At 36.3% G+C, this 16,065-nt stretch overlaps 1 protein-coding gene across 5 annotated transcripts in view; it reads right to left on the bottom strand.

Moving 5' to 3' along the window:
- Positions 1–417: 417 nt before the first annotated feature.
- The window catches only part of LOC123699093 (E3 ubiquitin-protein ligase NEDD4), a 28,939-nt gene continuing 13,291 nt past the window's right edge, over positions 418–16,065 (bottom strand). For 3 of the 5 annotated variants that reach the window (XM_045645960.1, XM_045645961.1, XM_045645964.1), the window contains exons 6-20: positions 15,873–16,014; positions 14,440–14,514; positions 13,177–13,298; positions 12,487–12,604; positions 8,594–8,675; positions 7,917–8,015; positions 7,212–7,355; positions 6,592–6,716; positions 5,713–5,854; positions 4,939–5,148; positions 4,391–4,497; positions 3,675–3,808; positions 2,599–2,827; positions 1,883–2,052; positions 418–1,332 (exon numbers count right to left, since the gene is read on the bottom strand). In XM_045645960.1, the coding sequence (XP_045501916.1) occupies positions 1,230–1,332; positions 1,883–2,052; positions 2,599–2,827; positions 3,675–3,808; positions 4,391–4,497; positions 4,939–5,148; positions 5,713–5,854; positions 6,592–6,716; positions 7,212–7,355; positions 7,917–8,015; positions 8,594–8,675; positions 12,487–12,604; positions 13,177–13,298; positions 14,440–14,514; positions 15,873–16,014 (2,002 nt within the window). In that variant the 3' untranslated portion in view covers positions 418–1,229. The remainder of the gene's footprint in view (positions 1,333–1,882; positions 2,053–2,598; positions 2,828–3,674; positions 3,809–4,390; positions 4,498–4,938; positions 5,149–5,712; positions 5,855–6,591; positions 6,717–7,211; positions 7,356–7,916; positions 8,016–8,593; positions 8,676–12,486; positions 12,605–13,176; positions 13,299–14,439; positions 14,515–15,872; positions 16,015–16,065) is intronic. The other 2 variants (XM_045645962.1, XM_045645963.1) reach the window with 2 other exon arrangements.

Below are 16,065 nucleotides of genomic sequence, written 5' to 3'. Positions count from 1 at the left end.
GAAAATAATGTGATAAAAAAATCAAGAACAGACTGGAAAAGAAATGTATTAAAAAATAAAAATAAGTAACAAATACTACAAAATCACATCGACCGTCGAAAACCCTAACACAAGGGTTGTCGCAAATCAGAAAAGTTGAAACGCATACAAAATATTCGATAAGCACTTCCAAGATCATATTAATAAGAATGGCATTAAAATCCTGTAAAATAAAACTTAAGGCCTATCCAAACTAGATATCCATACAACTAGGTATCCCGATGGCACGCGATTAAATCTCTTACGTAGTATATTATAGAGACTCTAATCGCGTACCTATCTGAGTATACCGATCAGTAAGCAATTATAGTCTCTATAATATACTACGTAAGATATTTTATCGCGTGCGATACCGCTCTAGTTTGAGTAGGCCTTAACTGCGCTTAACTTAAATCCCCTAAGTGCCGTATAGCTTATACTTAACTAGTTAAGGCGTGTATCTGTATGGATGGCTTTCGCGGTGTGGCAACCCTGTTGCAACTGTAACAATGGAGCAACAAGGTGCAATAGTGTTGTAACGGGAGCAACGGGAGCCACAAAGTGCAATTGTTGCAACTGCAACAACTGGAGAAACGGAAGCAACAAGGTGCAACAGTGTTTGCAACGGCAGTGATAGCAACAATTAAAATTACAGCAACAATTGCTTATATCTTCATTGCCCTCTTATCTGTCACAGTAAATATCTTCTATCAGCAACTTGAACAATAACTATAGTACTTGCAACAAATGCAGCAACAATCATTATTATCAAATTGACTGTTACAGTAACGTGAGGAACATGCCGTAATAGTAGTAATTGTTATTCCTGTCACGTTAACTGCAACAGCAATTACAACAACAACTGTCAAATTTACTGTAACAGCATCGACTGTAGCAACTGCCACACTATTTTTAATAACAACACTGCTTGTTGTTGTTTTAAATTAATTCTTTCTTTTATCAACTGCAGTTACATCACTCCCACTGCCACTATCATTTTCAACAACAACTTGCACACTTGCAACAACTCCCTTATGACCATTAACAACACTTTGTTGCACTTGCAACAGTTTCCACATTTACAACACTCGCAGTTGCAACAATCCCACATTTACAACTGCAGCAACAACAGCAACGAGTCCCAGTGCATCAGCAACAACGAGCAACAAGTCACTGCATCAGCAACAAGAGCAACAACAGCAACAAGGCGATCAGTCGACGCCGGCGAAGCCCTGCGAGCCCTCGATGGCCTTTATGAGCTTCTCGCGTAACTGCTGGTAGCTCTCGTATGGCGGGAGATCGATTCGGTTGAAACTGTAAGAGAACATAGAATAATTATTATATATTGACGTAGAAATAACAAGTAATCAAATCATGATAGAATGTAATAAGTAATAAGCTCATGATAAATTTACGAAAATTTCTACCTAGTTGCAATTCAATCAAAAATATAAAAAATTTTAAATAGGAAAGTTACCTATCAGAGATACCAGAAAGTAAAGTATGTAATGTGATAAAGAAATTAAAAATTACGAACTCTATATTTGAGCAAACCGCGTCTTCTGGGAAGAAACAATATCGGAAGCAAAATGACGCGTCTATAAGAGATTGTGCTAGCGCGCCAAAGTGACTGTGACTAAATTTAAAATGGGTAAAGTGTATACTGGGTGGAGACGACAACAATAAATAAAAGTAGGTATACATAATCGACCGTCTCCTTGGTACAGTGGTTAACTCGTTAGCGTAGAACCGAGGGATCCTGGGTTCGACTCTAAAAATATCTCGGAAATCACGTTCATCTCATTAGGGCCTTATTTAAATTAATAAATTGTTAACTAGTTAGTACATGGAAGGCAGAATTTACCAAGTATGCGCCCTCGGGTAGTTATCCGGCTCCCCCCACTTCTCAATAGTGAACAGCTGAGGTCCGTTAGACCCGTATAACTCTTTGAACCCGTTCATCGGTACCCGAGATGTTCCCGTGACGAATTGGAGCAGTCTGGACCTCATCTCGTTGGAGAATGAGAGTACCACCTGAAATGGAGATTTTATTAATAAACAATATTTTCTGCAAAAACTAAATCGCCTGCAAATGGTTAGAATTGGACAATGTTCAAAAGGGATCGACTGAAAGGGACTAGATTTCCTTCAACGTATTCCGGCAATCATAGTAGGAATGGTTTTTTTTTTTGCAAATTTTGTAAACATATTCATATTTACATTGACTTTTTCCTTATTTTTTTAAATGAAAGATAATGAATAAATGACCAAACAGAAATTAGAGTTTATTGCACTAGAAGAGGTGTCAATTTTCAAAAATTAGTAAAATAAAATTGGTTGTCTGTAAAGTCGGTTTACTGACGATAGTTGAACGTGACAACGTCCGATTGTGCTTCTTTGTCGCTCGTTCCGCGCTCTCGCTTACACTTCAAGCCTTACGGAACGCCTCAGAGCGAGGTGACGCCGCATGAGTCATGTTTTTTCGTGCGTGCAGCCAGCTCTATCGAATTATAAGACGTTGTCACGTCAAAAAAAATTTTTTTTTGGTATTTTTTCTCAGATCATCATCTCTGCACCCACCCGCCAGAACCACTGCACCACCAGGTGGTTGGCGTGGTAGTCGCCCTTGTACAGCGTGTTGGCGCGCCAGTCCCGCACGTCGATCCGCTGGATGCCGCACAGCAGCAGCTCCAGCTCGTGCTCGTCGAAGATCTTCAGCAGTGCGGGTGGAACCAGGGCTCCCAGGCCTTCGAGGAACGCGTTCATTTGCTCTTGCACGCGCCGCACGAAGCGCCATTCGATTACTGACCTAGGGACAGAAGCGTAATGTACTAATTGGACTTTTTTTATGTCAGAGCGAGCAAAAACTTGTAACACAAGGAGTGTTACAGGTGCTTCGCCGGCCTTTTTTGGACAAACAAGCTCTTTTCATTATAACTTATGTCATAACTAGCTTTCCACCCGCGGCTTCACCCGCGTTTTCAAAGAACCCGCATAGTTTCCGTTCCCGTGGGATTTCCTGGATAAAACCTATCCTATGTCTTGGGGTAAAAAGTAGCCTATGTCCTTCCTCGGATAACAAAATGTCTCCATACCAAATTTCATGCAAATTGGTTCAGTAGTTTAGGCGTGATTGAGTAACAGACAGACAGACAGAGTTACTTTCGCATTTATAATATTAGTATGGATTTTTAACAAGAAACAGAACCACCCTAAATTTCTCAAAATTCGAACAAATTTATTAAAATTACCTAATTTATGTATTGCTTAAAAAAAAAGAATTATCAAAATCAATTCAAATCGAATATTCTGAGGTAACAAACACACTAAAAATACAGTCAAATTGAGAATCTCCTCCTTTTGTTAAGTCGGTTAAAAACTAAATACCACGTCGAGACTTCAACAATATCAATTTTAATAGTGAAACGTAATAAGGATGTCTTTCTTAAAGTTATAAAGTGCGAGGAAGTGTAGCGATAAATATGTTTGTAAATAGCCAATCATATCGCTCCATTTAGTTTGAAGTTTGAAACAATACTATTGGTTACTTACAAACACATTCCTCGCTATACATCCTCGCATATTATTGGTGGAAAAGCACCATAAAAGTGAAAAATTGCACTTGTTTTTGACACTAACACTAAATCGACACTTACTTTATGTACTCGTCTTTGTTCTCCTCATCAACCGGTATGTTAGCACCGTTGGGTTTCAATTCACGTTGGTAAGTTTTACCAAACTGCTCTTCATCTACTGCGAAAGTTAGGTACAATTCTGAAGGGTCGTTGTCCTGTAAGAATGGAAAAATAATAATATAGTTTTAAAAAAGTGTTTAAACTCATGAAATTATTACATTAATTAAGATGAGTGTGTAAAGTTTGAATGAAATCTGTCTGTTTAAATTGGTTCAAAGTCGTATCAGAAGTAGTTAGTGTGACTTCAATAATTATATTCAAACTAGTGGTCCGCCCCGGCTTCGCTCGTGGTACATATTTCGCAATAAAAGGTAGCCTATGTCCTTTCTCGGGTATTAAAATATCTCTATACCAAATTTCATGCAAATTGATTCAGTAGTTTAGGCGTGATTGAGTAACAGACAGACAGACAGAGTTACTTTCGCATTTATAATATTAGTATGGATTGCAGTAACAATGAACCATTGACATTAACAAATAACAATCACGTTATAAAATATATTATTTATAGGAGATTAATTGAAAATACATGATTATTATCTACAAAAACTACAAAACTACACCTTTAACAGATAAAGAGGTATAACAAAAAGCAACAAATTTTTCGTCAAATACAAAGTATCCAAAAATAATTACTTATTCTTGTTGTTGCTACAATATTTTATACATATACATACCCGTATCCACATAAGCGAGTTGTAATACTCCAAGTCGACCGACTCCATGTCCTGCAGGTCTATTGGCTTGCCGAGCATCATTTTGTAGAATGGACGGATAAAGAATGCTGGAAATAAAGTACATATTTACAACATAACTGGATGTCATAGAAAATTTCTGTTAATATTTCGTGTGTTACATTTATTCCTCCTGCCTTCATTGTGCAATGTGCATATTTAAACTGTTATGGTGGGTACAATAGTTTCCTTTTACTCACTCAATATAAATCCGATTTTTATACCAATACAGCTAATATCTATGTTTAAGTCAAATTTTCCAACCTAAAAAAAAACCATAACTATTTCAAATACCGCCCCACGTCATTAATTTAACCCATTGAGCCCCAAGCGGCCCGATCGGTCCACGACACAATAGATTTTTTTATTGCGTCTGTGATTCCGGGGGCTAACTTATTACGAAATTGAACCAAATAAGCGAACAAAAAAGTCGTCTCAAAGAAAATAGTTTACTTCCAACTATTATTTAGAATCTCAAAGCGAACACTCACCATCCAGCAACTTGCCATGGTAGACCGCCATGCCAGCGACTCGGCCTATAAACTTGAAGTAGTTCAAATGCTCCTCGTTACAGACCCCACTGTTGGGGTTTATCTGCAGCGTGTAGTTGTCCATCGCGGAGTATTCGAACAGCCCGTAGTACGGGTTGAACATCTCCTTGGATAGGAGGAAAAACCACTCGCGGGCTAGACCGCCGTAATCTGTAAATAAATATAGAATTCAATATTTTTCGTATTAGTTGGTTTTATTTTTTACTAGCTTTCCGCCCGCGGCTTCACCCGCGTTTTCAAAGAAAAACCCGCATAGTTTCCGTTTCCGTGGGATTTCTGGGATAAAACCTATCCGTCCCGGGGTAAAAAGTAGCCTATGTCCTTTCTCGGGTATCAAAATATCTACATACCAAATTGCATGCAAATTGGTTCAGTAGTTTAGGCGTGATTGAGTAACAGACAGACAGACAGAGTTACTTTCGCTTTTATAATATTAGTATGGATGAATGTATGTTAATTACTCTTACATGCAAACACAGCTTATGGGATCTGTATTAAATTTCGTATAGAAATAGATAGATTGACGGGATGATTGGATAGATTGAATACTTTAGATAGCCGCGTGATAAAGTACTTTAAATGTAGCAATGGTAAATTAGTTAATTTATAAACGATATATAAATGATATCTCCTGTATTTTGACTTTGATTCATAAATAGTTCTAAACATTTTTTCAACAAAATTATTGTTTTTTTAAATGTAGTCAACACTCACCAAGCCCAACTTCCGACTCGAACTCGACCCACAGCTTCGTCTTGAGGAGATCCACTCGGCTCACGGAACTAATGATACGATACGAATCTTCCAGTATTGAATTCCTTCGCACTTTAATTTCGAACTTATTGGGTACGTTGCTCTGAAAATAAACATAAATAATACAATTAAAATGAATAAATAAGTAAGACTCACAAAAATGTCCAAGGCTGGTTGCAGAGCTTGACCGACCATCAGTGCGTACCGTCGGCCCTGACGATACGCATCAACAATGTGTATGACTATGACACTAATGCGCATGACAATACGCGTGCGTATGGTCGGTCTAGCTATGAACGGTTTTATGAATTTCCATACATATGACAAACGCGACTGACGTACGCACTGATGGTTGGTCAAGCTCTGCAACCAGCCTTAAGTAAAACTCTGCCCACGCATCTATTGGGCAATGAACGATACAATAGACTTTGAACATTACTGGCACAAAATTAGATATCAATTTCAATGAATGTTTATTTTAGTTGACTTTTAATAATGTTTTTCTATTTTATTTTATTTTTTATTTAGAGGGTAGTTGACTCTTGAAATATTCGTTCATACTTTCACTTATAGTCGCGCGAGTACCGTAACTTAAATCACTTTTTTTACAAAAAGAGGGTACTTTTATTTTTGTTATGAAAATGAGGGTAGTTTGATTTTTTTTTTTTTGTAAATGAGGGTAGTATCTCACCGACTTACGCAGCTGGCTCTTGAGATACTCGTACTTGCATTTGTAATTGACTTGAAATACTTCTTTACACAATTTTTTTCCTACGATTTTTTTTCAAACGAGGGTAGTTTCTAAATATCTCATTTTTGCTAATGAGGGTAGTTCCTTACCGGCTTACGCAGCTGACTCTTGAGGTACTCGTACTTGCGCTTGTAGTCTCGCGAGTAGGGCACGGCCGGGCCCGCGATCTGCGGGTTCGATAGTCGTGGGTCCTCCCACTGGGTCGTGCGGGTATCTGGCAAAACATACACACAAATTAATATATTTTATTTTTTACTTGTTTCCGTAATGATCAAATTCAAGACACCTTGTGTTAGTGTCTTGAATTTCACCAATTCAAAAGGTAAAAATCATTTAAACTGTCATCAAATATGTTTGTCAATTTATGAAAGCAAAATCAAGCTTATTAAGGTTTTGCTTTCATAAATTGATTGCATTACTGATTTAAGGTGTATTACAATTATAGTTTTTTTCGACTTTAGCTCAGCTAACTAAATTGAACTTTATTCGGATGACTACAGGATTTAGAAACTCGACGCACTGTGTTATTTTAGTGAAAACATTTTTTGTCACTGATTGTGTAATCTCATCTTTATAATATTAGTGTACTTATTTAAATCCTTTTGTGCCATTATGCTTTTATTAATTCATCCATCCTTAACTATTTTTCTTTTCTTCTGTATGTGTGTGTTAAATAAAGAATTTTTATTGTATTGTATTTATCACTCACTGTGATCAATAAAGAAGATCCGTCCATCAGTATGCACCCTCTCCTCCCACCCCTCCGGCAAGGGTCCGAGCTCATCGGCCTCCCCCTCCACCGTGGCTGTGACCTCTGGACGAACTGCCGTACTGGGCAGGCTTGAGGCACAACCTGGATAAGGGGTAAAAGAATACGTGAAAATTAAATGAAAAAAAACATTTATTTATACACACCTTATCAATATTAAAACCAGCATTATAACACATATTTTATATGCGTTATAATGCTGTTTGGTGGTGTGTGTGTGTGTGTGCCTTTGTGTGTAAGTGTGGGGGTAAAGAAAATGAGAATTTTTTTTTTAATTGAAGAAAATCGATCACGATGCGGGATTCAAACCCGCGACTTTCACTGTATCATATCGTATCGATTTAAGCAATTTTTAACTTTATAACATTCAAAATTTAAATGAATGAAGGAATTTTAAATGAATAGAAAAAAATCGATCACGAATCCGGATCCATAAATATTTTTTATAAGTAACTGCACTTTTCAACCATTCGATTAGTTTTTTTTTTTTTTTTAATAAAATATACTTTGCAGCGTTGTATTTAACGTAGAATAAAATTAACAACCAAAGACATACATACAAAACTTAATAACCAAAAACAAAAAAAACAAATGTTTTTGTACACAACAGGGTAAATAAAAATAAATGGATAATAAATAAATTACCTGTCCTAGGATCGACCCAAGTAGTGGTTTTGTTATTATGATCGATGAAGAATATCCTCCCGTTCGGTGCTCGCTGCATGCTCCAACCGGGAGGCAATCCTACGGAAAATGTTAAAAAAATAATACCATTTTTTTAATATCGACATGCAAGAACTTAAAAAAATAGGATTCCTTCATGAAACGATGTGTTGAAATAATTGAAATAAACGCTTTCCCAAAAAAATCATGTAATTGATCTAATTGATCTCAAATCTCACCGTTTTGATTCAATGTTTAATACAAAAAAATGCCGTAAGATTTTTTCAGTTCAGTACGCTAGCCTGTTTATAATCTTTGGAAAAGGCTGAAATATAGGCCTATTTGCCATTGAAAAAAAAACTTAAGCGATGTCAAGGGACATCCGGATGGAACGAAGTGTTAAGTTAGAGAGAGACAGACAGAGAACCACGCGCACGCCGCACGGCTTACAACTCTAGCAAAAAGTGTCGTGACAACTTTTCGTAAGAATTTTTTCCGTCTAGCTTTCACAACGCGCGATAAGGAACTTCGTTGCAAAAATAATTTAATTTAACAAAATTAAGATAATAATGTTTTTTTCACCTGAATATAACAAAATACAATAAATAAAATGGACAAATATATATTTTTTACACAAAATATTAATTACAAATACATACCATCACTATTAGGCAGATTCTGACTCTGCGTGCTGCTCGCGCTACTGCTCCGCGTACTGTCTGACGAATTGTCCGTCTCATCCTACATACACAACCGTTTATTAACAAAACTACACTGTATTGCACTTAAAAGACACTAAAATTTATTATTTTAAGAATTTTTTACACCTAGATGACTTTTTTGACCAGAATTTTACGCACATAATGCGTTTAATTCAATTTAAAGTAAAATTTAATCTTGTCCAGTATGACTTCTTTTTTAATTGATTACAACTTATAACTAAAGCAAGCATCTAAATTCTACGACTAAAGAAGTAGAACAATCAAAATATTTTTTTTGTAAGCTGACGCATATCACCGTACGTACCTAAATAAGTCCATGCACTATGCGTTTAGTAAATCTAATATATCTTAGAATTTAGTATTAAATACCATTTAGTGAGTATATAACTGTGCATGCTAAAAGATATTTTATAACTATTCATGCCATGCGACTAATCTGTTGTAAAAGATTTTATCAAAATAGGCTCAGCATAAGCAACCCTGTTAAATAATGCTATGATAATAATGTGATGTTTTTCTTATGAGAGAAACGTTAGTGCTCTGATGTCCTAACTTATGGTCCTACTTACCTTATTGGTATTTTAAAAATTAGAACATATTTACAATTTTGAAAATATTCCAAACGATACGAGTGCTATCTAAAGGTTTGAAAACCCAAACAAAAAATTAAATTAATCTTTATTCTCCGAAAAAAACTTCACCTATTCCCTGAAAGTAATAATGTTTTAAAATTGACAAGTGCGTTCCCTACGAAATGTGATGTCCATGTACAATGTTTGTGTTTTGTTAATCGTTATGGCACTGTTAGTGAAGCGTGGCCGAGCGGGTCACATCTACGAGTTATGTCAAAAGACTAATTTTTACAAAAATTTAGTTAAACTCGAGGATATAACCGCAACAATGTCACGAGTACGCCCACATGTCCTCACACCGACGTATGGAAAACTGTTAGTCAAAAAAACTTAGAATTCTCATGTATTTGATTTTACGCGAGTATTATATTAGAAATTAAAGATTTTAACGATTTCAGCGTGGTCACGAGGAGACCACGCTCGCTGCAAGTGCGTAACGTCGGGATATTAAATGAATAAATCGCGTTTTCAACGCGTTAAAATCTTTATTTTTTACACCAATTTTCTATACGTCACGACAACGTCACAACGCCGACATCTTCAAACCTTCAAATTTCCACCAATTTTACACGAGCACAACACAATTTTCCATACGTCCGACTCACAGCCACCCAAGCAGCTAGCGGGGCCGCTATGTGACTTGCAGCCCTTGGGCGGGTGTCGCACACCCTTACCTCAGAGCTCATGGAGCTGGCCGTGGTGCGGCGGCGGCGCTCGGGCGTCACCGCGCCCGTCGGCGTGCTGAAGTGGTTCTCATCGAACGTCAGCGACTCCGCAGACTCCCCGCTCTCCCCATCCCGCCCCCCGCGCATCCCCTCCTCCCCCCGCCTCTCCCCATCTTCCCCTTCTTCCCCCTCTCGCGTCTCCCCGTTCACGGCATCTATCTCCCGCTGCGTTTCCTCTGGACTAGTTATGATTATCTCGTCAACCGCCGGCCGTAACTCTATTTCTATCGTATCCGTGTCCGAGTTGATGTCTTGGCTGCTGTTCGGAGATATATTGTCTTCGTTGTCGTTATCGTTGTCGTTGTCGACGATATCGATGCTGTCGGTGGACGCTTGAGGCTTGAGAACCGGTTCGGTCACTTCAGTCGCGTCGTTCGCTTGTTCGCTTTGTTCCGCTGAGGTTTCGGCCGTTTCGTTGGCGCATACTACGTCTTCTTCGTTATTTCTTACATTAGTATCACAGTCATTAGTATTAGGCACTGATTCTGTTTGTTCCGCGTCCGGCATGAGAGCTGGCGTGGCAAATGGCGTCGCTTCTGTGTCATCTCTCGCGACATTCGTGTCGACCTGACTCTCGGGTGTCGGCTCGCTAGTGTCGGCTGCGCTTTCCGCCGGCCTATCGTTTGTTTCCTCCTGTCGGAGATCATAATTGACACTAACATTACGTTACATTTCAATTTTTTATGGAAAAGACATGTAATAACCACTGAATTTTACAAATATTATGACAGTATTCACAGTTTAGTGCCGCAGTATTGTCTATGACATGTGGGGACATCACAATGAGTGTATATGCTACCCGGTGTTACCTAGCGACCTTTTGTATTAGCGTGTTTGTCGTCATCACCTTAACCGACTTTACAATAGAATAATGATTAAAATGATGACATTAGTCGCACCCTGCAATGAAATTAGAGTGATTCCTTATGAACCGTCAACACTGTGCTCTTTAATAAGTGAAATATATGAAAAAAATAAAGAAAAAAACTTAAAGAACACAGTATTAAACGCCATGAAATGATAACATTGAATGAAACACAATTCCTTCCTCCAAACCCAGCAAAGGCCATGCCGCGAAGTTTCTAAAAACATAAAAAGATACGTTTAAACAATTACGCATAGTTCCAACTACCAATACATAGAATGGTTCAAGAGTTACAAATAGATGTCATTTTGGACGTTATTGAGCACATATAGTGCCACAAACTTAACTGACCCGGTGACGGTGTCACTGATGTCGATTTTTACTACTGGCGGCACGTAGTTCCAGTTTTTTTCACCGGGTCAGTTAAGTTTGTGGCACTATAAAATAATATTTTTCACAGAAACTGTCAATAATATTTTTCAGAAAATTTTGCAAAATTTAAATCCAACCTCTAAAATGACATCTTATGAAGAAGCATGAACGTTTTTATTATTCTTTATTCAAGATATAGACCATTTCGAAAGTGTACTAAAACCTAATAAAATTATCTTGAAACACATATTTCTTTTATATTTGATAAACATCTAAACGTGCATTTAAATAAATAAGTTCGCATGCAACATGCATATTAAGGATCCCACACTTATTATGACGTATAACGTATTACTTATATGACATTTTTTGAAGTGAAACTTCTTTGTCGGGGTTGGAAAAAAATTTAGTGTAACATTTTTTTCGTTACGCGTGACATTTTTCCGTTACGCGCCATCTTTTTCTTATCCCTACCACGTGTGATTCGACATATTTCTGTAAAGTTGCCTATAATAAATTATTTTTTGAAAAATAAGGTCGAAAGAAGTTTCACTTCTTACGTGTGTAATCGTGCTATTTAACTTTAATCGAATCACTTTTTTGGCACCTAAACAGATCTATAATTACGTTAAGAGGCCGTTTTATTTAAAAAAATGTAGATAATCTTTCTCTATTTAAGCGAATCACAATTTATTTTTATTAAAATGTGAACTGTTTAGAAACGATAGTACATGCAAAACATACCACCATGCTTCTATTTAATTAAAATAACGAATTCTAAAAATGAAAGATGGTTTGTTTTATCATTTTCTGGATAAATTTTCGCTTTAATTTTCCTTTGAAACTAAAATACTGTAAATACATTTTCTTCGTGCCGTTTATTTATTTTTTCTGAATGACCGAAGCGAAGCGAAGGCGGGAAAAACAATATTTAACTGAATAATTTATATTTACTATAGAAAATATTACAAGCCGCGTAAGCATTAAGATCCGCCTCGAAGGACCTTTTTCTAAAAAGTTAAAATTTACGCATTAAATACCTGCATTTTGAAAAGTAATCAATAAAAGCGACTTTTATTAATTTATATTTAACTTATTTAAAAATATTGAATTACAATTACAATAAAAAAATTCTAATCCCAAATAAGTTTAGTTCAACAAGACATCACTACACCGAAGCCCATATAACATGCGCTGATAAACAGACAGACAAACAAACAAACGGACAAGACATACGTGCGTCTGCGTGTTCGCCTGGTTGTGCTCGTCGTCCGCTGAGATGTGGAAGCGGCGCTGAAACTCAGTCGCCGCTGTCTCCATGCGCTCAGCCTGGGACTCCGTGCTCATGTTGCGACTGTGAATCAGCGACGAGTTGGTATGATTTAAATATTTAAATGTACAAACATAAAATTAGGATTTGTTTTCTGGTTTTGGGGATATCTCTGGCGCTACGATTAAAATGATTTTTAAATATTGTTATATTTTATAAAAAAATTGCAAAAATTGAGTCCAACTTCATAAATTGCAAAGCTGTTTGATTTTTCTTTTTAATCCATATGCATTGTTAAAATTCATAAGCAAACTAGCTTTCAGCCCACGGTTTCACCCGCGTGTTTACACTCAGACTTACGCACTATTTAAATTATCTTAGTTAGTTGAATGATAGATTCTGATAAAACAGTGGAAATATAAAATCATTTTTTTTTTTTGGTATAGCAAATTTTATTTAGAATCGTATTATTAGAACTTTGTGTAAACATGTTATTAATATAAGAGATGTATTTTCTTTCTTTCGCTCTTCGACTATTCATAAAATTACAATAATTTAAATGAATTTATTCTATTCTTTCAGTTTTATGTGTCTATAGGACACCCCATTTGAATGTAGAAAACTTAAATATTGAAATTATATATAAATCTACTCACGTAAAAGCCAACGATGGCCGCTCCCATTGCGTAGACCGGGCCACGTGGTTCACATAGTACGTGCGCCCGTTCGCATCCTGTCGCTCCTCCCACCCGGGGGGTAGTGGATCCCCTCCTATTGTCTGTTGACAATTTATCTTATATTGAACGACTGTGTGTGTACAATTAACTATATTATGTGACTCCAAAGACTTGGAATGACTTTATGTAGTATTTTCTAGGGTTTGATTTTACGCGAGTATTATACATTTAGAAATTAAAGACTTTTTAACGGATTTTAAACGCGTCTCCCCGTGACCACGCTCGCTGTAAAGTGTTCGAAACGTCGGGAAAATAATATAATGATTAAATCGCGTTTAAAATCCGTTAAAAAGTCTTTAATTTCTAAATGACTTTATGTGACAAATACAAACTACTACTGGTTCAACAGATATTTGGATTTGGTTCGCGAAACAGGTAAGGCCGAAAGTGGAAACTCTATGAATGCACCTATTTAATCATATTCATATATTTTTGAGACCAAAAGAAAGATGTATATATTCAAATCCACTACTTAGGATTACAATTGTTACACTAGTAAGTAATATAAATAGTTCTGAAATAAAAGAAAAAATGAATAACACGTTATTTTTCGGGGCAGGTGCGTGGAAACACTTATGGCACCTTTTAAAATATTGTTAATACATTTGTCATTTAATATTAAAAACAATAAGATCGATAAACTACGATTTCAAAAATGCCCATCTATGCCATTCTAATTGCCCATCTTTCAACATTTTACAGATAGCATTTTTATATCAATGTGTAATAATTTCTATTGAATAATCGGTCCTAAATCTGAAAAGAACTATTTAAACAAACCTAAGCAGCGTATGTAATCTAAGGAGCTTATTTAACAAAAATCCTGTAAATTATGTACAAAATTTCATATTGTTCCTTGTAAGAAACCTTATAAGAGAAGGGACCGCAACCGTCCACCACAAATAGCTTGCTATCTTGCTCCCACTTGCGGAAACTCATGAACATGCGAGCGAGAGGCACTATTTATGTTTTTATTTTGAATTTTTTTTTTTCCTACTAGCAATTTTATTTTCGTTATTAAAGCATGCATTAATTCCAACACCACGTTTTTTAATAATTTTAGTACTGCTTTTCAATACTAACTTTCCAACTTATTTAAATTGGATAGCCAGACAGACAGACAGAAACCTAAGCATGTTTCCATTAGTGTAAAGTGGCGAAAATAATGAAAATATAACGTACAAAGGGCAAATGCGTTGCGTCGACAACTACCCAGTCATCCTCCCCGGTTAGTGTTGGTACCGTTCCCGCGAACACCTACGTCAAAAGCTAGACTTTACTAGCGCAAATGTTAGTCACTGTTACTTATCACTGTTATTTGTTAATATACAAAAATCACTGCTACTTTTGACTGTTACTTATTAATAGAATAATCACTGCTACTTGTAATTATCACTGTTATAAGTGAATACAAATCACTGTCATCAACTGTTCTTTTTTTCTGTTATTAATGACTCAACTGTCGATACAAAACAACACCAAACGTTAATTGAGACTATGTTTCTGATAAATGTTATCCAAATCAATTCAACCGTTTTTGTGTGGTTTATTAACAATTAACAAATATACTGAAAATGAAAAATATATTTATTTATAAACCAAAATGTTTTTCACAGATACACTTAGATTGACGTTGCTCGCTTTACACATACACATACTGAATCAGAACATGCAACATTTTACTTTTTTTATAAGATTATAAAAAAAATTATGTCTACACTACACTATTATTAAATATAGCACATAATTTTATTACAAAAAACATGCATCTTATAAGTAGGTAATAACATTATTTTTTATTTATGATAAAAGTCAAATATGTTACATCTAAAACCAGACGACGCAGAACGAATTAATATTTTTCCATTTTTTTAATTTTTGCATTGTAGTAGGTATAAAGCAAGTTTTTATAAAAGATTGTTGAAAGTCATGTGTTCAATATTTTTAGAAATTTTTATTTTCACGTATTTTCCGCAAATAATAAAAAAGCTGACAAAAAATGACACAACCATTTTTTTTAGTTTACACTTCACATAGTTTCATAAATAAGACTCGTCGTGCAGGTCCTGTAATTTTCAACAGGTTGAGAATCCGTGAACCGGTTTGAACCGGTAACAGCACGTACACTAGTTGTCACGCACACATGCGCAGAATGCTTGTAGCAGTTTAACACGATCGACGCCAGACGTAGCTTTGGTTTTTTCTTTTGTCACTGGCCGTTTTTTGCTAATGCCTTTCTCAATGGGTTTTTGGATGAATTTAAAATATTTAAATGATATTTTTATACAAATGAATTTGAATGATTTTTTTCTTTTTTTGATATATTGTTATAAATTTTTTTCCTATTAAATTCAATTATGGAAAAGTATTGCGGTGGTTTAAACTTCACAAGAAATCATAGTTTTCAACAAAAAAAATGTTACAGAGCTAAATCTGTCTGTCTGTTTTTACGACTTAACTGACACGTCAAAACAAAATATAGTTCAAAAATCATAGGAATATATTTTTTTCCTTTTTTCGTCTTTCTTTTCTCTAATTATTGATAAATCCCCCCTCTTTATTTTTTTAATATTTTTCCTCCATAATATCGCTCACTCGCCCCCCGCCCCACTCACCGGCTGCACGTGGCCCACCTGCGGCGCGCTCTCGACCATCTCCCAGCCGTCGGGCGGCGCGGGCTCGTCCCCGTCCCGCTCGCCCACGCGCCCCACCAGCGCGTGGTACACCTCGATGTAGCCGCGCACGCGCGAACGGGCGCTGGAACGTACGTGCGTACACTGTTTATATGCGAAGTGGACATTTTTTTTC

The sequence above is a fragment of the Colias croceus genome, chromosome 17 (genome assembly GCF_905220415.1).
Source record: "Colias croceus chromosome 17, ilColCroc2.1".
Classification (NCBI taxonomy): Eukaryota; Metazoa; Arthropoda; class Insecta; order Lepidoptera; family Pieridae; genus Colias; species Colias croceus.
This window is presented reverse-complemented; position numbering and strand designations above follow the sequence as displayed.